Source organism: Sceloporus undulatus, chromosome 1 (assembly GCF_019175285.1).
Source record: "Sceloporus undulatus isolate JIND9_A2432 ecotype Alabama chromosome 1, SceUnd_v1.1, whole genome shotgun sequence".
NCBI classification, from domain to species: Eukaryota; Metazoa; Chordata; class Lepidosauria; order Squamata; family Phrynosomatidae; genus Sceloporus; species Sceloporus undulatus.
The window spans coordinates 253,454,197-253,477,190 of NC_056522.1; the positions used below are offsets into that span (position 1 = coordinate 253,454,197).

At 44.3% G+C, this 22,994-nt stretch overlaps 1 protein-coding gene across 1 annotated transcript in view; it reads left to right on the top strand.

The window, feature by feature from the left end:
• The first annotated feature begins 6,903 nt into the window (after positions 1-6,903).
• The window catches only part of CORO1B (coronin 1B), a 29,200-nt gene continuing 13,109 nt past the window's right edge, over positions 6,904-22,994 (top strand). Inside the window, exons 1-5 of the mRNA XM_042439872.1 lie at positions 6,904-6,960; positions 11,025-11,236; positions 12,316-12,438; positions 13,149-13,278; positions 13,433-13,614. Of these exons, the coding sequence (XP_042295806.1) occupies positions 11,036-11,236; positions 12,316-12,438; positions 13,149-13,278; positions 13,433-13,614 (636 nt within the window). The 5' untranslated portion in view covers positions 6,904-6,960; positions 11,025-11,035. The remainder of the gene's footprint in view (positions 6,961-11,024; positions 11,237-12,315; positions 12,439-13,148; positions 13,279-13,432; positions 13,615-22,994) is intronic.

A 22,994-nucleotide genomic window follows, 5' to 3' on the forward strand; every position in this document is an offset into this window, starting at 1 on the left:
TCTACAGCCTGAAAACATTTTAAAAAATAAAAATTCCAAAAATCAAACCTTTATTTTGCCATTTTATACTATACTATACTATACTATACTATATATATATATGCCATTGTATTTAATAGAACTTGAATATTCACAGATTTTGTTATCCACAGGGTGGGTGTTCCTGGAACCATACCTCAGAGATATCAAGGGCCCACTGTAGTTGGAAATTGCCATATATCAAGTGATGCCTCCTAGCTTTGTCCTGGAGCCAACAGTGAACAAGTCACTGAAAGAAACAAGTGCACACACCCTTTTGAACAAATAGAGAATCCACAGGAGAATCAAGCTTTGTGAAAATGAAATAGGCAAGATGTTAATTTCATCTGGGTTGGTTTCATTTGGTGCAACAACATGCAAAATTTCAGCTTATGTACAACTCTGTCTATTAAGTTTATTGCTTTAATGCTAAACCAGCAAGCTCACTTCAAAACTCCCAAAGTACAAAAAGTAAAAACAGTTAAATCCTGAAGACGCAGAACCACCTTCAGGAAGGCAAGGTATTTAAAAAAAAAAAAACCAACAACCAGTACATACAAATGTTTTCACAGTACACTACATTTGTCTCAAAAATGTCCTAATTGTTATGTGTTGCTCCTGGCTGTTTTAAGCAGGTGATCAAAAGGATTTTCTTATTCACATATTGCCACATGCATTATTCCTCAGCAGCTTCTATGATGTTTCTGCATTTGACTCTGGGCTCCAGCTCCTGCATTTGAGTTCACACTGCAGCAACTGGTTACTGCAGTTTTTGGAAGCCTATTTGCCTCCATGCTAGCCTGATTCAAAATCTAGTTTGTTTTAATATATGCATAGTATACAGTGCAAACCCATACATGTATTATTGTGCGTTCATGTCACTTCTGATTTTCGGTGACCCTAAAACCAACTTAACACAGGATTTTCTTACATGATTTATTCAGAGTAGGTTTGGCATTGCTCTCCTGAGGCTGAGTGTCAGATTTGCCCAAAGTCACCCAGTGGGTTTCCATGGGCAAGAGGAATTTGGACCCTGGTCTCCCAGAATCCAAGTCCAACACTACACACACTGGTCCATGTGTCTACTTATACATGTCTATGCAGAAATAAATACCACTAAATTCAAGCAGGCTCGCTCCCAGATAAGTGCCCAGAGGACTCCAGCCTTTGGAGACATAATCCTGTCTTTGATCTACTACAAACTGCAGATGTTCCAGAGAGCTCTTTAAAAATGTTTTCTGTCATTTATAACCGAATTATTTGAAATAATCTCCAAATAGGGGGGGAAAAGACTTTGTCTTAAGTGAGGAAAAACTTTGTAAGCATTGGGAGGGCCAAGGACAAATTGTGTAACAAGTTCCCTAAAACCTTGAAACTTTTATCTCACTTGTTTCAAGTGGCCATCCTTTAACAAAAGAACTTCAAAGGACAAGGGATAAAGATTTGTTACACTGCATGCCTGTAACAAACCAGGCCTGCTGCCCTGCCATCAAGCCCAATGAAGCAGCAGCTCAGACAGTAGATTTGGGATGTTAGGGAAAGGCCATAATTGGTTAATTCTTATTTTGTGCTTGATGGTTTTTCTGTCTTCTGTGCCAAAATGGGATTGCCATAGGTTGACAAGCAACTTGAAGGCACACACATACATACACATACACACACCCACACACACCAAAATAACTTGGCTCGCTTTGAGTACTGTGTACTTTGACTTGGAAGAAGAATATGGGCACATACAAACTATGTTGATTTCAGATAAGTTGTAATTTTTAACCAGTCTCTCTCGAAGCTATCAATTGATTTATTCCTTTATTTGTTTTAATTTGTCATTTTCAGTATATTCATGTACTTTGTTGTAGCATTCAGATGATTCTGGGATTTTATCTTCTTCCAATATTTGGCATAAACATTTCTTGCTGCAATGAACATGTAGAATAGGACCTTCCCATATTTTTTTTCTAACTTGTCATCAATCATACCTGGTAGGAATATTTCTGATCTTTCTAATTCAATGTGCAGAATTTCTGAGATAGCACTACGTATTTGCATCCAATATTGTTTTGCTCTTTTACATAGCTACCTTTGGGCATTGACAGGGGAAGTATGACCCTGCTGGTGCTTTTGGACTTCTCAGCGGCCTTCGATACCATAGATCATGATATCCTTCTGGAACACCTGAGGGAGTTGGGAATTGGAGGCTCTGTTTTGCAGTGGTTCCATTCCTACTTATCGGGAAGGTTCCAGTTGGTGATGCTGGGGCACAGCTGCTCTTTTAAAAGAGAGCTTGTATCTGGTGTCCTTCAGGGTGCCATTCTGTCCCCCGTGCTGTTCAATATTTACATGAAGCCACTGGAAGAGATCATCCGGAAACATGGGGCGCAGTGTTATCAGTACACTGATGACATCCAGATCTATTTCTCTATGTCTCCGATTGTTACAGTGACTAAGGATGGCATCTCTCCTCTGGATGCCTGTCTCGGATCAGTGGGCTGGATGAGGGAAAACAAACTCAAGTTGAATCCAGAGAAAACAGATGTACTCACGATAGGCACCCTAGGTCCAGGGATGGAGATTTGTCAACCAGTCCTAGATGGGGTCACACTTCCCCTAAAGGATGAAATTCGCAGTTTGGGAGTACTCCTGGATCCATCACTACAGTTGTCATCATGAATAGATGTGATGGCCAGGAGTGCTTGGTACCAACTTCAGCTGATATGCCAACTGTGCCCCTACCTGGCCCAGGGGGACCTTGAAGTGGTGGTACATGCACTGGTTGGTAACCTCTCGTTTAGATTTCTGTAATGCGCTCTACTTGGGGCTACCCTTGTACCAAGTTGGAAGCTTCAATTAATCAAAAATGCAGCAGCCAGATTGGTCACTTCTAGGTTTGACCATATAACACCAGGGTTAAAATCTCTAACCTGGCTGCCAATTAGTTTCCAGGCACAATACAAGGTGTTGGTCATTTTCTTTAAAGCCCTACATGGCTTGGGCCCAAGTTACCTGTGGGAACGCCTCTCCCTACATAATGCGCCCCTCACACTCAGAACATTGGGGAAGAATTTGTTGGAACATTGTAATACTCGATTAACCACAACTTCCCATAGAGCATTCACTGCTGCAGCCCCTAAATTATGGAATAGTCTGTTGGAAGAGATTCGTCTTATCATTACCTTAGATGACTTTAAGAAGGCACTAAAGATGGATCTCTCCCAGTGGTCTTTCCTATCAGATTTGGTATAGAGATGATGATTAAGACCCCCCTCTCTAAATATGATGGTATATGAATTAATGTTTGGAAATTTTAAGGAACTAATAGGGATGTATAATTCAGTATTAGTATTTTATTGACTGTTCAATTGCATTGTATTATTTTAATGATGTAATCCTGCTTCGATCCTTGTAAGAGGCGGGACATATAAATAAAAATTATTATTATTATTATTATTATTATTATTAAATGAAAAAAGTGCCTTTTTCGGTAGAATATTTCCAACATCTGTCAGTAGTGTTGTTGTACATTTTACAAACTCTTTCAGGTGTTAAGTGCCATCTATATTGCAACTTATATACATTCTCTTTCAAATCCATGTTAGCTGTATATTTTATTCTCTTTTTCCATGTTTTTCCCCATTGTTCGTATTGAATATTTTTATCGACATCCTGGGCCCCCTTTATCATTGATGACTTAATCACTTCAGTTTCCACTTCTAATTTAAGTAAGTATTTATAAATTTTGAATCAGAGTTTTTTTTCATCTGGTGACTTAAGTAGTTTCTCTAATTCTGTTTGTTCATTTCTTAGACCATATAATTTGTTATCCATCTTAAATCTCTCATAAAGTTGCCTGTGGGTAAACCATTGGATATTATATCCTTCCCCTTCTGAAAAATTTTAAGGTTAAAAGCTAGAAGCTCTTGTCAAGGTTGCCTCTAGTGACATCAGGGCTGTGATATCAGCTGTAAACCTATATGGTGGTTGTTATTTTATGTAACTTGCCTTCTCTCAATATTGGGAAAAGGTGGGGTATAAAAGAATAAATCAATCCTATAATCACTGACTTTGCAGTAAGCCCCACTGAATTCATTGTGAGTTTTGTTTGTTTTTGTTTTAGTAGACACATAAAGGGCTGAAGCACTTGGCAATCTTCTTTTTGGGGGTCCCTTTCCCTGCACACAGCTGGCGTAATCTAACAATGATGGAAGCAGGTTTTTATCCCCACAGTCCCAAATCTAGACTCTAAACTCTAACAGGGACCTTACTTCTCACTCCCACTTTTTGCTCCATTTCTTAACACTGTAATGTGCCTGTATGGAGACTAATGCGAAATGCCACCTGAGTCTATTCTGGCTGCAGGCACTGGCTGACTGATGCCAGTCTTGTCCAGGTCAGCTCGCAGGTGTGTGTGTGTGTGTGCTCAGAATAGATACAAACTTCCAGATGCTGGATGAAAAAGAAGGAAGGTCCTTGGCTGGGAGACCTTGGGAGTGCATCCACACTGCAGAAATAATACAGTTTGATGTGAAGTCTAAGTCTTTCATAGCCAGCATCCATAGTTTTTTGTGGGTTTTTCAGGCTATGCGGCCAGGTTCTGGAAGAGTTTATTCTTGATGTTTCACCAGCATCTGTGGCTGGCATCTTCAGAGAATGCTGGCATGGAAGTGAGTGGGGTACATTATACTGTGTGACCCTTAGCTGAGATGAAGTGATTTACATGTTAATTTGTGTATTGTTCTGTTGCTGAATGGCAAGACCTCAGATGGTCTATTTAATTAGTAATGCATTGTGAAGTTGAAGGCTTTCATGGCCAGCATTCATAGTTTTTTGTGGGTTTTTTGGGTTATGTGACCATGTTGTAGAAGAGTTCTAAAAGATGGCCACATAGCCCAAAAAACCCACAAAAAATTATAGTAATCCATTGTCTGCTGCGAAATCCCCCTGACCCTGGATGGTTTTCATTTGCACTTGCAGGGTCTTGATTTTGGTGTTTTTTTAGGACAGGTAGCCAAACTTTGTATACTTTAAGAGTTTCTTCTTTCCTGTTGAAGTTGTCTAGGTGTCTGTGGATTTCAGTTGCTTCCCTGTGCATTCTGACTTGATAGCTGTTGGCATGGTCAAGAATTTCAGTGTTTACAAATAGCATTTTATGCCCAGGATGGTTTATAACGTGTTCGGCTACTGCTGATTTTTCTGGCTGACCCAGTCTGCAGTCTCTTTCGTGTTCCATGATTCATGTTTGAATCATTTGATGGTCCCTATGTAGACTTGCCCACAGCTGCATGGTATGCAGTAAACTCCTGCGGCCGTGAGAGGGTCTCTCTTGCCCTTCACTGAGCAAAGCATTTGCTAGATTGTCTTTGCTGGTTGGTTTGTAGACCATTTGGAGGTTGTGTTTCTTCACCAGTTTCCCCATTCTGACTGTGACTTCTTTGATGTATGGTAAAAAATATCTTCCCTTTGAGTGGTTGTTTCTGTCCTATGCGAAGGATAGGCGACACCTTCTCATGGCTGCAGAAGTTTACCACACATGTAACATGTAAATCACTTCCTCTCAACCAACAGTGTGTGTGTGTGTATATATATATATATATATATAATGCCCACTCTCTTCCATGCTAGCATTCTCTGAAGATGCCAGCCACAGCTGCTGGCAAAATGTCAGAAATACTCTTCTAGAACATGGCCTCATAGCCCGAAATAGTCACAATAAACTATAATGTATATTTGTTGGTCAATTGTTGTTCCTCACCTCAATCCATGGCGAGAGGTAGGTAATAAATAAATAAATAAACCCTACTGTCTTTCTATGGGGAGGCTTTGTTGTTGAATTTGCATTTATAGTGTTTTTAGCTTTCCTTGGTTCATGTGTTCCCTTTTCTTGGAATGCCCCCCATTCACAAAACCTTGTCCTCCTTTGCTGTGAGGACACATCTGGTCATTCTAAGATGCAGGAATTTATATTTCTCTGTCTTTTGAGCTTTTATTGTATTTTAAGGAGGTGGGTTGAGGGTTTGGACTGTATATTTTAATCTTGTAAGCCACCCCAATTGCATTTTGTAGAGAGGCGGGATATAAATAAATTTTATTATTATTATTATTGGGTCATATCCTCCCTTTTCTAGGAACATCCTCCATTTTGTGATGCCCAGGCCTCCTTTGGTGAGGACACACCTGACCATCCTAAGAAGCATGAATTTACATCTCTAGGAGTGCTTTTTGGCTTTTCCAGCAGGACTAAGGAGCATGAATTTTCATTTCTGGGAACGTCTTTTAGCTTTTCCCTTTTCTTTGGGAGCCCTCCATTTTGTGGTGAGGAGGAGAAGCTCTGGTCATTCACCCTGATGAAGAAGAAGCATTGCTAGGAGTGTTTTTTAAGCTTCATCTGTCCTCATATCCTCCCTTTTTTCTTGAAGGCCCTCCATTTTGCGGTGCTTGGTCCTCCATTGTGGTGAGGGCACATCTGGTCACCCAAAGGAGCATGGATGTACATTCCTGGGAGTGTGTCTAGCTTTTATGGGGCCACGTCCTCCCTTTTGAGCAGGACTAGGAGCATGGATGTACATTCCTGGGAGTGTGTGTTTTAGTGCTGTATGGGCTCGGGCCCTTCATGGGAGGCCTCCATTTTGTGGGGAGGGTCCCCTGTGAGGTGGATCTGGGGGGGGGCTCTGAGGAGGGGGAGCGGGGCGTCCTGCTCCTGACCCCGGGCGAGGGCGGCCCCTCCCTGCCTGGGCCCTTCTTCCTTCCCGGCCGGGCCTAGTGCCTCCTCCTCCTCCTCCTGCTCCTCTGTCACTTCCTGTGGGCGCCGGGAGGGAGCCCAGCCCAGCCCTGCCTCTCTCTCTCCCTCCCTCCCTCCCTCCCTCCCTCCAGCGGCTCCAGCGCCACAGGGAGAGGCTGCTGCTGCTGGTGCTGCTGGTGCTGCGTGGCCCCCTTTCCTCCTGGAGGGTGAGTCCCCGGCCGGGATGCTGCGGGGCACAAGGGGCTACAAGGCAGGGCTGGGTCCCCCATCTGCCCCCCCAAAAGGGAGAAATGGATGGAGGGACCAGGGTTCACCCCTTCAGCCACACTCTCTCAGCCTCAGAGGGAGACGCCTTCCTTTCCCAGCAAACCTGGCCATTGCAGCCCCAGCCACAGGGCGCCCATAGGGACGCCTGCTCCACCTTTGGGGCACATCCCTATCGCACTCTGCACTTGCTCAGAGGCTTCCCTTCCCTGTGTTGTTGTGGTTCTGTATAGCGGGTTTTCCCAGGGGGCCTTACACTTTGCGATGCCTGGCCCTCCCTCCTTTGCTGTGAGGACACCCCTGGTCTCCCTCAGGAGCATGGGTCGACATTCCTGGGAGTTCGCTCAGAGGTTTCTCTCGCCCTTGCCTTCCTCTGAGGCTGAGAGAGTGTGACTCGCCAGAGGCTGCGAGGAAGGGCTGGGACTTCCAGAGTCACAGGGTGCGTCCACATCGCAGAGATAATCCAGTTTGACACCTCTTGAACTGCACAGGAATCCTAGGAATGGTAGTTTCTTGTGGCACCAGAGTTCTCTCCCACAGAGAAGGCTCCATGTCTCACCAAGTTCCCCAGCGTAGAGCCATGGCAGTTCAAGTAGTATAGAACTGGATTATGTCTCCAGTGTGGATGCAATCCTCAACTGCAGGGGACACCTAAGGCTGAGCTTCAGCAGCCTCTTTCCTTCCCACTGAGTGTAACTGCCCTGTTTGGGGTGTGTTTGTGTGTGTGTGTGTGTGTGTGTGTTATATAACTCTGTGGGGCCCCAAAATGGCATTATTTGGGGACTGGAGAAGGAAGGGAGAAACCCTGAGTCCCAAGGCTTCTCTCTTTTGGTGGGGCAAAGTCTGTGGTGTCCATATTTTTGTCCCACAGGAAGGGCTCTGGTTGCGAAATGTCCCTTTCCCATCTGGCAGCCCTTCGCCATGAAGTAACTCTGTATTTTTAATCATTCTGTTCCTTTTGAGAGGGAGAAAGCACTTCCTTCCCAAATCATAAGACTGTTTCTCTCTCCTGCTTCATTTCCTCTCTCTCGCAGGCTCCCAAATCCAAAATACCATATATACTCGACTATAAATCGGCCTCATGTATAAGTCAAAGGAGAGTTTTGGGGTCAAAATTATGGATTTTGATATGACCCATGGATAAGTCGAGGGTAAAATCTAGGGGCATGTAACAAAAGATCCAAAGGATGAAGCAAAGGAAAATAATGCCAAAGAACTTACAAAATTCCCGCAGGCTCAACTGCTTGTTCTCACCCAAAAGTTTTGTTTTGTTTTAAACTTTAAAGTTGAATAACATAATGCTTTTAATTGTTGGAATTGTTTAATTGTTTTCTTAAACTTGTATTTTGCGTGTTTTATAGTGTTTTAACTTGGACTGTTTTAGATTTGTAAGCTGCCTTGATTCCCTGTACTGGGAGGGAGGTGGGATATCAATAAACATGCAATTATTATTATTGTAATGGATGGATGGGAGAGTAGAATGGGGTCAGTTTTTCCAGAACAGATTGCACTCTTGTCTTTCACCGTTAAAATACAGTACTTACATTGACCCATGGATAAGTAACCTTAGGTTGTGGGGTGACTAAAATTTCCAGACTTATGCATGAGTATATAAAGTAATAATCAAGATTTGGAGGTTCTGGTCTTTTTTTGAGGTGAAGTGGGCCAGTTCTTTCCCTCTCATCCACACTTCAGAATTAACGCAGTTTGATGCCGCTTTAACTGCCATGACTCCATGCTATGGAATCCTGGGAGTTATAGTTTTGTGAGACATCTGGCCTTCCCTGTGTAGCTCTGGTGCCACAACAAACTGCAAAGGTTTTTATTACTTTTATTTAATTTTTATTTTCTTTGCTTTTAATTTTTATTGAACAAATATAATCAGTGTTTCTTTAGACATTCCATGAGTATTCAATAAACATGTAATAATTATTCCCTACTACTCTAACTCTAACTCTATTCTAACTAACATTATTACTTACTCTCCGGCAAAAAAATGTGGTTTGTTGTTTGCACTTTCATGGGGGCCCTGTATCCCTAACCCCAGTGAATATGGAATATGTATATAAATTTTAGAAAGCAGACCTTGAGTTTATTATTTTATATATGGGACACCACTTTACTAGCCATTGTATTTAATGGGACTTGAACATCCACAGATTTTGGTATCCAGGAGGGCTGCTGGAACCAAACTCCAGCAGATACCAAGGGACCACTGTGCAATGAATATAGTTGCTGATGCTTGATTCCTATGTTATGGAGCATTGTGACAGGAACCACCCAGAGGAGAACTTTGGTAGCCTTGGTCTCACACCTGGCTGTGATGTGTGAAAGCTGGTGGAGTTGATAGCACAACAGAACAGGAGGCTAAAGAGAGAACAAGTTGGCCACCAAAGTAGCCCCTCACCCCAAATGCCTTTAAATATGAGCTGGCATGGGATTTGTATCAATGTGGATTGATTAGCTTGTTTTCCGGTTTTGTATGTTGTATTCTAATATTCAAATATCTCTTGCACACTATTATGATTCCACTTTAACCTGTTGTTGTTGTGTGCCTTCAAATATCAAGTCCTTTCCGACTTAGTGACCCTATGGTGACCTATCACAGGGTTTTCTGAGGCTGAGAGGGTATTACTTGCCCAAGGGCACCCAGTGGCTGAGAACCCTGGTTTCCAGAGTCGTATTCCAATGCTCAAACACCAGGCTCGTTCCTTCCCACTCTAACTGCTGTGGCTCTCTCCTATGGAATCCTGGGAGTTGTAGTTGGGTGAGGTATTTAGAATTCTCAGCCAGAGAGCTCTAGTTCCGGTGTACTTGATTCTGTAGTTGAACACCATTAGAGGGAGTGCATTTGGTCCTAGACACTGACCTCTTTGAAGGAATGGATTAGATCAGTGCTGAATTAATTAATACTGTAGGATTTGCTAGAGAACAGAGAGTGAGTTCACCCTTTTGCTGTGTAATTTCCCCTCAGTCCAACTAGAATTGAAGTTGGTCCCTGTAGTAAAGAGATCAGGTGTAGAGAGATAGGTGTATAATGATTGAGGATATAAGCAACACAACTCCTGATGTGGCCAGAAATCCAGGGTAGGACCAGTTTTCAGTGTGCACACAAATCTCCATGGAAACAAATGGAGAAAATGGGAGAGTAGAATGTGAAGCAGAAAGGAAGTCTACATATGGATATAACTGCAAGCTGACTCCCAGAATGTAACACACAAAAGTGCTGAGAGCTGTTCTTCAGAGAGATTTTGGCATATATAGGGAAAAGAGATGCATGCTGAAGGATCCAAGTTGGATCAAGAGCGCATGGAACTGCTGTTAACATCATCAGCCAGTTACAGTTTGGGTTAGGGATATGAAAATTGGCCAGTTTCATTTTGTTCCTGTTTCTCAGAAACCTATAGGCATTCTTCTCCTATCCAACTTCCGTATTGGATTGTGGATGATCTCTCACCACCCACTTCCTGCATGGAAATTTGTGTGTATTTTGGCAACAGTTATTCCTAATGCATGCCTTTCCAATGCATTTTTCTCAATGTAAGCAGTTTCCCCTATTGACAAAAGTATATTCATGTGCGTTGTTCACTTCTAAGCATTTGTAGCCATTTGCATTGACTTGCATATGAATTGGAACAGGGAAAGGGAAGAATCTGATGTTCACAGTTTCCTTCTAATAATGGGAGACTGAAAGAGATGCACACACTTTCTGTGATAGGGCATGAATTTGGGTAAATCCAGTAAAATTCTCAACATGAATATTTACCCACCCACTACTAATCTAGGAAGCTATTTATTCAGGCTCTTCAGCTTGGGGTTCATTCTCCACATTTCAAAATTAAAATCACATTGGTTTGGCTGAAATCGCCCCTGGTATTAATGATCAGCCTATTAAAATCATCTCGATAAGAGAATCACACCCCACAGCATTGCCTGAGCCACTGTACTGCATTGTATGTGACCCTGCAAATCAAGGTGTGTGACCTTGATTTGTTTTTCTTCCAAGTCTCCCCAGTCATGTCCTTCCGGAAAGTTGTCCGCCAGAGCAAATTCCGCCACGTCTTTGGGCAGCCCGTCAAGAACGACCAGTGCTACGATGACATCCGGGTATCACGAGTCACTTGGGACAGCACTTTTTGTGCTGTCAACCCCAAGTTTGTTGCTGTGATTATAGAGGCCAGTGGAGGAGGGGCCTTCATGGTGCTCCCACTACAGAAGGTGAGGGGTGTGTTGCAGGTGTATGGTAAGAGGAGGGCAGGAACAGGGAAGGTGCAGCTCAAGAGATGAATGAGGCCCTCCATGGCTGTTTCTTTGATCCTTCTCCAGGCTCCCCAGACCACCTATTCTTCTGACTGAAGAAAGGGTGAATTGACTCTTCTGGAAGCTTCCTGGTGTAGCCCACCCCTGTTTTACATTTTTATTTTTTAAAAATGCAGTTTTTCAAGACTAGAAATGGACATCTGAACACCTTGGAGGGTCCCATGGATAAAAGATTGGCCCTTAGACCCACCACAGTTGCACACTCTTGGTATATGAATAGAGAAGTTTTGAATGGGACTGATAGTTCTCTGGTTCAGAAACTTGTTATCAAGCTTTATTCGATTTACATTGTGCTTTTCTCCAATGAGTGAAAGGCAGCATAACATGTATTTCCTCTTCCCCACTTTCTTCCTCTCTCTCTCAATGGAGTTTATCAGACAAGGGAAATTGGAAGTCCAATGGCAATCTGAACACAATCATGTGGTTTCACGTTATTGCGTGATAGACTGCCACACGCAAATTCAGGCAGTGGCATGCTATTTTCAGGCAATGGGAAGCCAGTTCAAATGCAGTGCACATTCCCGTAATTGCGCTAAACTAGCGACTTTAAGTGAATGTGTTCTGGCCCCACTTTCTTTTCATTTGAATTTAAGAGAAATTCCTCCTGTTTGATAAACTCCAATGAGTGAAAGGCAGCATAACATGTATTTCCTCTTTCCCCATGAGGCAGGTTAGGCTGAGAAGGGGGATTTCCCCAAGTTGATCCATCCAGTGAGTTCCTTAGGTCATTGGGGGCTGAAAGCTGGATTTCCCTAAATCTCAATTCAGCATTCTAACCACAGTACTGCATTGGATCTATAAAAATTTGTTTTCCATCTTCTGCTCTATATTAGCAAACACAGCTTCTGTGAGCAGTCAGAGATGGGACAGAGGAGTTGTACTAGAAGTGAAGATAAATAGAGGGTAAATAGAGAAGGCCATGCAAGCATACATTTAAATACTTACTGGTTCTTTTCTCCTTTGATTTTTCTCTGCAGACTGGGCGCATTGATAAGTCCTATCCTACAGTATGTGGACACACAGGCCCTGTTCTGGACATCGATTGGTGCCCACACAATGATCATATCATTGCCAGTGGCTCTGAGGATTGCTCTATTATGGTGAGGAGGAAATGGAAAAAAGGGACTGCGTGTGAAGGCATGAGATGTGTTCATCTGAACCCATAGTCTCAGTGAAATGCGTAGAGAAGATTGAGGTTGTAAATATTCCATGATCAAGCAGTTTGGCATGCTGTGGATTTCAAGACTCTATTGTAACCAGTTTTCTGTTCCTCAAGATTGTGTGGGCATGATAGTGTGTGAAATGTAAAAAAAGCTTTTATTTGTTTGTTGAGAGTGTAGCTGAGGAGAAGTTTCTTTCTGATCCTTGCTTTATTGCATGAGTGCTCAAAATACCTTTTAAAAAAACTGAATTAGACACAGAGTGAAAGCCCAGGACTTTGAATGGCTAATCATACTTTTGGGGGAGGGGGGGTTTCTAGCTATTCAGCTAGCAATTTTTACACCAGTCTTTCTTTTTCCTTTGCTCTGAGCCACACCTTGCTTTCCTGTTCTCTATTGAAATACTTGGAAGGAAGGAGCCTACCTGAAGAATGTGGGGTGATGGACTGTCAGCATCATGAACTACACAGATGCTTGAATATGGAGTAGGCTAAAGGAAATGTGCATCCATGTTGAAGGTTGGGTGCTGTTAGATGTTTAGATCAGGAAGCGGGGAGAGCGAGTGAGGGCTTTGTGGTGGGAGGTGAGACTGGAGGGGAGAATCAGAGTAGAAGAGAGTCTCCCCCCCCCCCCCCCGTCTTTCTCCTCAGGTATGGCAGATCCCAGAGAACGGACTGACATTGCCTCTGACTGAGCCAGTGGTGGTTCTAGAAGGGCACTCCAAGCGTGTGGGCATCATCACTTGGCATCCAACAGCCCGCAACGTCCTTCTGAGTGCAGGTGCCTTATGTGATAGTAGAGGAAACGAAGTCATTTACATTTAAACTGCAAAGCTTTGTGGGTTGGCGCAATGGTGGGACCAAAGTTTATAAGTTGCAGTGGGGCAGGACTCCATCAGCATACCTGGTTTAATGTGCGCCCTCTCCTTTTCCAGGCTGTGATAATGTGGTAATTGTGTGGAATGTGGGCACAACTGAGGAACTTTACCGTCTGGATGATCTCCATCCTGACCTCATTTATAATGTCTGCTGGAACCGTGATGGCAGCCTGTTTTGCTCAGCTTGCAAAGACAAGAATGTACGCATCATTGACCCCCGTCGCGGCCAAGTTGTAGCGGTAGGTGTCTACCTTGTTCTTTTGGCATCACGTCTGTCTTCCTGGCTATCACATTTATAGTCCTTGCCTGCTGCGTGTTTCTGCAAGATCCCCATCTCTGTTTTACTTACTTCTTTTGCTATTATTTCTGACCTCTTTAATTTTAAAGCAAGGCAGGACAAGGACACTGGAGGCACCTACAGTGGACCACATTTCTCTATTTTGACTGTAATTTTTGTGACTAAAAGTCAGTTCCATTTGTAACTTTCAGGTTTGTTAGGGTGAGATTGACAGCAGCTGGGGAGTATTTCCAGCAAATCTAGCAATACTGGGAATTTCCAGGAACAGCAATTGGCCAATTTCAGACATAATAGTATGGCTGTGAGCCCCAGTGAGTCCTCCTCATTTTGTTATCTGAATAGCAGTATCTGTGCTTTGTACCTCCCTGTTTGCTTTTCTGGCTTAGCCACATGAGTATTGATCAAGTCTGTCTGCAATCTAACCTGTGTTAAGTTTACAGCAATTTGGTGAGTGCAAGCTCATACTTGCCTTCTGGTGTAAGTAGCTCTGCACAGGGCTTATCTTTATGCAGTGAACATGTTGGTCAATTGTTCAGAGACCTACATTATAACACTGGCTTTGATGCATGGCAATGTTTACCTTGGTTATGGTTGTTCTTGAAAGTTAGTATTTGGAGAAGCTTGCTTTTAACCACATCCTGGAAAATGGAAGAATGTATATGGAATGTGTGTTTGAAGGAGATACTGGGTTACGACAAATGTATCTTCCATGACTAATAAAATCAGATTTGATCATTACATTTGAATAGTATGGAGGAATACACGTGTTCAAATAAATGCCTATCTCATCCCCAGTAAGAACTGAAGACACTGTTGTTGCTGAAAATACTGTGTTAATGGCAACATGTATAGGAAAGAAGGCATGCATTTCTCATTAGGATAGCGAGTCTGGAGATCTGGAAATCTGCAAAGCAAACTGCATGACTGTGTGACTCTCAGGATGTTTCTGGACTGCAATTCCCATCAGTCTTAGCAGGCATAGCCAGTAAGGGGACATCTGGAGAGCAGTGCGTTCTCCATCATTGATGCACAGGGAAAAGGTACAGTAGTAGAAACCTTTTCAGAATTCCTCTTGGTCTTTAGCAGTGCTGTCTTTGTCTTATCTCTGCTTCTCCCTTTCCTAAACCTTTTCCTAAAATCTGTTAGGAAGTTGTTGGGAGCTCTAGTCCAAAAAAGGTTCCAGACTTTTTCTAGACTTCTTATGAGATCAGGCTACTTGTTGCAGAAACATATTCTGGGTGGTTTCTGTAATTCTTTTGTGAAATTGCAACCCACTTATTTCCAGCTTAGACTCCAGTTTTCATTTGTGACTGTTTATAAGGGAGCATCATTGTATAGAATTGGGAGAGCAATTTGTATTAAATCAATGTTTTCTGCATTAGTGAACTTAGTTGGCTTTCCCATATCTAATCTCCCATTTGTGCCTGGCTTCAGTCCCAGGCCTGTATAATGCAAAGCATTTCAGATTCTGAGGCTAAACCTATCCCTTTCCCCCCCTCTCAGCTGAGCTGGTTGGTTGGTTTGGAAACTGGAAAAATAAAGATGAAGATAAGTTTATTTTGGAGACTTGAGGGAGGGGGGATGTCCAAAGATTATTAATGGCGATGGGGTGTAATGCTTGACTAACCGTCAAGGCTGACAGATGTGGAGTGGATAAAAATTTAAAATATATCAGATTTTTTAAAAAAAAGTTCTTAAAATTTTGACCTGTTTTTTAAAATCAAAATGTCATTAAAAAGATATTAAATTTTTCTCTTGACTTACATTTAAAAATAACAGATAAAACAATCTGATCCCAAATATGTTAATTAAAGTAATACTCTTATAAAAATAAATTAATTGCTCTGTCACACTTACATGCATTGGCATGGATTCTGTTAAACCTATATCCCAGCATCAGACCTTTTTATGCTAGTATATTATTCATGGAGGCATTGTGCAAGGAGGTATCTAGTACCTCCTTGCACAATTTTCCTTGTCCCAGTTGTGCAACAGTACCTGTGTTGCTCAGTCTCCTGTGGGTGTGTACTCACGTGGCTCCTGGGGACAATGAAGTCACCTCTGCCTCTCTGTCCACAACAGAGGTACGTTGGCAGAGACACATGTTCCTTCAACATATTTAATGAATCTTGACCAGTGAGTTACTTGAATCATGAAAAAACTAGAAAACTCATTTCCATTTTATAAATAAAACATTCTGTTTTAAATAAAATTTCCATTTTATGTTGATTTAAAAAAGACCCACAGGAGTTGTGGAAGTTGTGTTCTAATAGTAGAAGTTCCAGGCCCAATTATTTACTGTTGATGGGGGAAAGACCCACCACCATCTGGATCCATTTGGTTTCCTAGTGTCTTTGGTGTCTACTGTTCTCTCTGTTCCTCTTTAAATGCATATAAAACACTTAGGCTGCACCTGCACTGCAGAAATAATGCAGTTTGACAATACTTTAACTATCATGGCTCCATCCTGTGGAATCCTGGGATTTGTAGTTTGTTGTGTTACCAGAGCTCTCTGAAAGAGAAGGTAAATATCTCACAAAACTACAGATGCAGTCCTAGAAGCCCACCAATGGGGGAGTGAGGGGTATAGAAGTATGTATGGACATTTTCAAGCTAGCCAGCTGCCAACAGTGCTGCAATAGCAACTGTTAAACATTTATATAAGATTTTGATTTAGTTTAATAAATTATGGCCTGGTTCCAGTTGTTCATCACAACTTGAGTAGACCTGAAGAACTCATGGAATTTACATTAAGTGCTGTCTTACCAAGTTCCTACTGATTCAGTGGGTCTGTCTCTGGTAAGGAGTAACAATTTAATTTCATCCTAAGTGCTACTGTATTTATGTAAGTACAGCATCCCCTTGGTATCTGCTGGGGTTTGGTTCCAGGACCCCCCATACATAATAAAATCCATGGATGCTCAAGTCCCATTAAATACATTGGCAGAGTAAAATGACATCCCTTATATAAAATGGCAAAATCAAGGTTTGCTTTTTAGAATTTCTGTATTTTTGAAATATTTTCAAGCCGTGGATGCTTGAATCCATGGATAATAAATCTGGATAAGGAGATCTGACTGTATCAAAATTCAAAATGACCCGAATAAACTGGAAAGCAGGGCCAAAGCTAACAAAATGATATTCAACACAGAAACATATAAGGTACTGCACTTAGGGCAAAAAAATTAAATGCAGATATAGAATGGGAGACATTTGGCTTAAGGAGACTATATGTGAAAGGGATCTAGGAGTCCAAGTAGACCACAAGTTGAACATGATGCAATTTTAGGCTGCATCAATAGAAGTAAAGGCGTTTATCATCTCTGACAGCATGGAACTGGGGTCTCTTCCATACTGGGCGATGCGAATTCGCGTGATAAGCGCGATGCACGTATCATACCTAGGAGTCCTCCGCATGGCAGGATTCAAATTGCCCTTGCACTACATCGCGCGAAGTGCATTCAGTGCAGAATGTTTTTCCAAACCGGACCTTAATGCATGTTGGATTGGCCGATCGTAGCGGCCACCGAATCACATGCTCAGTGGTGCCCTGCATGGGGTTGCGACCTTAAACGCTTCCGGGGTGAAAAGGAGGTCACACCTTTTTCCTGTTTTTCGTGCGGCCTGTGCTGACACCTGGTAAACGCTGGAGGAGCAAGCTCAGCACATTAACAATGCTATAAACAGGAAACATTACACAGAGAAAATTTAGTTACAATATATATACATATATATACAAATCCAAAGGCGCAACGCACAAGAGCAGGTGAAATCAACATCGGGCATACACACACACCCACACACCACACACCCGAGCTTATGCCGATTTTATAGGTGTTCTACCATGGTATCAATATATAATAGATATAGATAACACAGCACACACACACACACACACCACAGCCGCAAAAATGGCAACGATTGTCGCAGCATAGGACCCACCACACAAGCATGTACTACATAAATGTATAATGTGTGTATACACCACACACCCACACACCCACACCCGCCACACAAACCCCTCCTTCTTCCCTGTGTGTGTGTGTGAAGAGTGTGTTGTGAGAGAGTGGTTGGTACACATAATGTTGCTGTCTGTGTGGGGTGTGGTTCCGGTTTACTGTCGGAATGTGGGCGGTAGATTTGTCTAAGTGTAAAGATATGTGTCCATGTCTGGTGGTATATCTATATTTATATATTTTCACACATATGGAAGCACGATGCTCTGTGTCTGGTAGGTGTATTGTACATTGAGATATAGTATGCAGATATATCCCGGCATTGTAGTAAATCGATAACCAGAAGTCAAAGGTCATACGGGTGTAACAATGCTGAGTTCTAATGATGATTCTCGAGGATTGGTCAGGGTGTCCGGCTGAGGTTGTGGGCTTTATAAGACAATTTGTGTAGCGTGATCGGAGAGCGTGTGAGGAATGGTCGTAGGTATTCGAAAGAACCGGACGGCCGGGGAGGATAGAGGCACGAGAGAGGAGGAGGCGGGACCGAAGTCTGTATCTTCACCGACCAAACAAGATCCCGCAAAAAGCGAGGGCCCACTGCAGAGGGTCGATGGAGCAGTTTCCGAAAGTCATCCCCAGCGGGTGGCTCATGTCTGAATAAGAAAAGGCAAACTAGAATATTACTTGATGTTCATACGCTGACGTGCCAGAAGTGCCTCATACATGTACAGGAAGGTACCTACGGGCGGGTAGACAGGCGATAGCTAGGAGCGAGCATAATAAGTGCACATGCTACTATGGAGGATGGTTCCATGGGAGTTCATCATTTCAATCCTAGGATGCCTGAGAAGTGTGACGTGTCCAAGGGCTTTACTCTGGGAAAAGGGTTGGCAGGTCAAAGTTAGGGGGGCCAGATAGGGGGCGTATGGAAGGCAGTGGATGAAATGGATAGTGGTGCAGACAGAAGGAGAGTGGTGTAAGAAGTGGGGCCCCTTGTGGAAATGCAGAGGTGGAAGTGGATTGATCGTGGCAGGTAAAGGGAGAGGTGGCAGATGAGAGAACGAAGCTGAGGGGGGGAGAAAGGCAGTGGAGAGGGGATTGTGGCGGGCAAGAGAAGTTGCAGAGGGTGCCCAGCCTGGGAGAAGCAGTGATGATGGGATCGGTGGGCAGTTAGAAGAGAGGGTCAGAAGGGCCACCTGGGGGGAGGGGCAGTGGATGATGGGACTGGTGGCAGGAAGAAGGAGAAGGTGCAAGGACACCTTGGAGAAGGCGTGGAATGATGGGATGGTGCATGATTAAAAGTTAGTGAGGAAAGGTGTCGAGAGAGATGGGCCCGCTGGGTGTAGCAATGTGGAATGATGGATGTGACTAGATAAATGTAGACAGAGGAGCAGAGAGAGAGGAGAGTTTCGATAAGGCCCCCCCTGGGAGAGCGTGCTCGGGTAGATGGAAGTAGATGGTGCTTGTTTTCATGTTATAAGGAGCATTTCAGATGGGCCCGCTGGGGAAGGCATGGATAGGGGATTGGTGGCGAGCAAAGGAGGGGCAGAGTAAGCCAACCCGTGAGTTGAGAAGGCAGATATTAAGTGAAGGATCAGTGCAGGCAGAAGGATAATGTCCGAATTAGAATACCCCCATATGAGAAGTGCATGGATATGGGATTGGTTTAGACCCACCGAAGGAGGAGATAGCGAGAGAGAGAAGCAATATGGAGGAAACGCCCCACCACAGGAGCGGCCGCGCCCCCCCATCACAGTGGATAGAATTGTACACAACAACCACACGTTTATGCAGACAAACCCCCGTAAGGAGGACTAGCAGAGGCTGCCTTCCCTCTGTGCCAAGAGCGCCCTCCCCGCCGTCCCTAGGAACCGGGCAAGAGGAAGACCCACCGAAGGAAAAGTGGGCATATTGCAACAGGCATCAATGGAGTATAGGGGAGCTCGGGGGTTACTTGCTACTGGAAGTGTGCAGAGACTTGAGAATAGAGAGGGGGGGTCACAGGGGAAGGCCGGAGAGCCTAGGTCGGTCACAAGTGAATATCAGAACAGATCGCGGCCAGATCGGGGATATCCCCATGGCACTTAGGTCAGTGCAGACCACTCGAGCCAACGAGCGCGACGACAAGAAAGAATAAGCCAAAAGTAAGAGGGGCACCAGTTCGGAAAAGAAGCGGCCCGCGCGGAAGTGTGCTCAGGCGATGAGAATGAGGAATAAATCGGCGGGGAGGGAGGTGAACTGATTTGGCGAGTTGTGTGGTGTGAAGCCCATGGTATAAAGTTACATGGTCACGTTATCACGCGAATTTGAATCGCCCAGTATGGAAGAGCCCCAGTTCCATGTGGCAGAGACCCTGTCTGATAAACGCCATAGTGTCTAGATCAAAAGAAAGAGAACGAGCCATCTTGCTGGTCCAGCTGCTGTGAGGCAACCCCCTCTCCCAACTGCCAGCTGGCGTTGACTCGGGGAGAGAAGAGCCTCTGGCTGGTCCCAGCTGCTGGTGAGGCAACCTCCCTCCCTCCCAACTGCCACTGCGTGGACTCTGAGGGAGAGAAGAGCCAGTAGAGAGGGAACCACGCCGACATCTGAGCCCCACAGGGACGAAGAGGCACGTGAAACCAATTGCCATTCTCTCCAGGGACCTTCCCTGTCCAGCAACATCTATATTAGATCCCTCATACCTTGTGGGAAAACAGAGAGAAAGAGCAAAGCCTTCCATGATAACATCAGGAAGGAGACAACATCTGGGAAGAACAGAGGCCCACAGGTTCTATCTGGAGGCTCTTGGAGAAGAAGCTTCGTTTCCTGCTGCCTGGACCTCGCTTTCCTTTCTGGACTGAGCTCTTCAGGACTGGGCCTTAACTCAGCAGGCACTGTTTCATCCAGCCAGTTGCCTTGCTGCCTGAGTTATAAGACTGGGACTTCTACAGGAGGCTCACCAGAACCACATCCTGATTATTTTGCTACCTGTCTTTTTTTTGTTTTTCTTTTCCGGTTCCTGTCAATTCAATAGGAAGCATGTTTTTTTTCCTGAGGGAGGAAGGGAATACAAGAGTCAGGGAGCAGCCATTGGAGTCATTCAAGGCAAGAGGTAGATACGGAAGAGGAGACAATTAAAACACCAAGGAAGGGGAGCTCAAGAGGGTGCTTGTGGTCCCAAAGGTGTCCCGTCCAAATAGTATGTATAGCCTTGATGACATCTCCCTGGGTTGAAGCTACTGCGGCTCAATGCCAGGTCAGTGAATGGTAAAACAGCTGCCATTCAGGACCTGATCCTGGAAGAACAAGCTGACCTACAGATGTATAACAGAGACCTGGTTAGATGAGGATGGAGGAGTTAATCTATCTCAGCTTTGCCCACCTGGTTTCTCTGTGCAACATCAGGCGAGATCTGGAGGGTGAGGAGGTGAAGTTGCAGTTGTAAATCGTCATCCATCCCCCTGACCAGATGCCCCTTCACACAATCTACGGATTTTGAATGTGTTATTTAAAATTGGGTAGCCAAGACAAATAGGGTTCTGTTTGGTGTACCGTCCACCTGCTGCACAACAGTCCCCTTCCTGAACTGACTGGAGTGGTCTTGGGTTGGATTGGAATCTCCACCGTCTATTAGTCTAGGGGACTTCAACATCCAGGGGACTTCCCTCAGGAGTGGCTCAGAACTTCAGGACCCCATGACAACCATGGGTCTATCCCAAGAGTATTGACCCTACCATGCTGCTGGGCACACCCTGGACCTGTTTTTTGTGCTGGGTGGGATGATGATGATCTTGGTGTGGGGGGAACCTCCACAGTTCCATTATCATGAACAGATCATATCTGGTCAGTTTAGACTTACTGGGACTCAGAACCTCTCCAGGGGTAGGGACCGATTAGGATGGTCTGCCCAGGAGGCTGATGGATCCAGATGGATTCCTGAGGGTTCTGGGGAGTTTCCTTCACCTTGGCAGGTGATTCTGTTGAACCCAGTAGCCCCTTTGGAAGGGAAGGGAAATGGCCAGATGGTGAACACAATCGCTCCTGAGCGTCCCCTCTCACGGAGTGGAGCCAAACCAGCCCCTATTTCTCTAGGGAATTTGTAATTGATTGAGCGAAGCAAGAAAAGGAGACTAGAGCAACGTTAGTGAAAGACTCAGAGTGAATCTGATCGAATACGGGCTAGATCCTATTTGAAAGCCTACTCTTTGGCAATGTGGGGCAGCAAAGAAATTATTTTTTGCTACCAGCATTGCATCTGCAAGGAGCCGGTCAGCAGAGCTTTCCGAGTGGTCAAGGGTCTTTTACACACTCACCCTCTAGTAGAAATGCAGACCACTCAAAGGCTGCTGTGAAGAATTTGCTCAGCATTTGCAGATAAATCACTCAGATTCGGTCCAAATGGATGCTACCAATGATACAATGCAGTGAGTGACATTGGCTCCTACTGTCCAGTGTTAATGGATACTTTTCAACTTGTGCAGCCTGATGATGTGAACAGAATCCTTGGAAAGATAAGAGCCACACATGTGTCTTGGACCCTTGTCCTTCTTGGCTATTAAACAGGCCAGAGGGGGACGGACTGAGTGGGTAAAGGAAGTAATCAATGCCTCCCTACAAAAAGGCAGAATTCCATCCTGCCTAAAGGAGGCTGTTGTGAGGCCTCTGTTAAAAAAGTCATATTGGATCCCACAATAATGAATAACTATTGGCCAGTGTCTAACCTACCATTTCTGGGCAAGGTTCTGGAACACGTGGTGGCTTCCCACCTCCAGGGGTTTCTGATGAAACGGATTATCTGATCCATTCAACTGGTTTCAGACCTGGTATGGAACAGAGACAGCTTTGATCGCCTTGGTGGATGACCTACGCAGGGAACTGGACAGAGGAGGTGTGTCCCTGTTGGTTCTCTGGACCTCACAGCAGCTTTTGATACCATCGATCATGGTGTCCTTCTAGACCGCCTCTCTGGAATAGGGCGTGGAGGTACTGTTCTACAGTGGCTCCGTTCCTTCCTGGAGGGGCGAACTCAGAAGGTGTACTGGGGCTCCTGTTTGACCCCTTGGCCATTGACCTGTGGGGTCCCTCAAGGTTTCTGTGTTGTCCCCTATGCTGTTAACATATACATGAAACCACTGGGAAGGTTGTCCAGAATTTTGGGTGCGATGTCATCAATATGCAGATGACACTCAACTCACTACCCTTCCCACCTCAATCCAAGGAGGCAGTCCTGGTTTAAACATGCCTGTCTTCAGTAATGGACTGGGATGAGAGCAACAAGTTGAAACTTAATCCAGACAAGACAGGTGTCCTCCTGGTCAGTCGGAAGGCAGATCAGGGAATAGGGATCCAGCCTGTGTTAGATGGGGTCACACTCCCCTGAAGACAC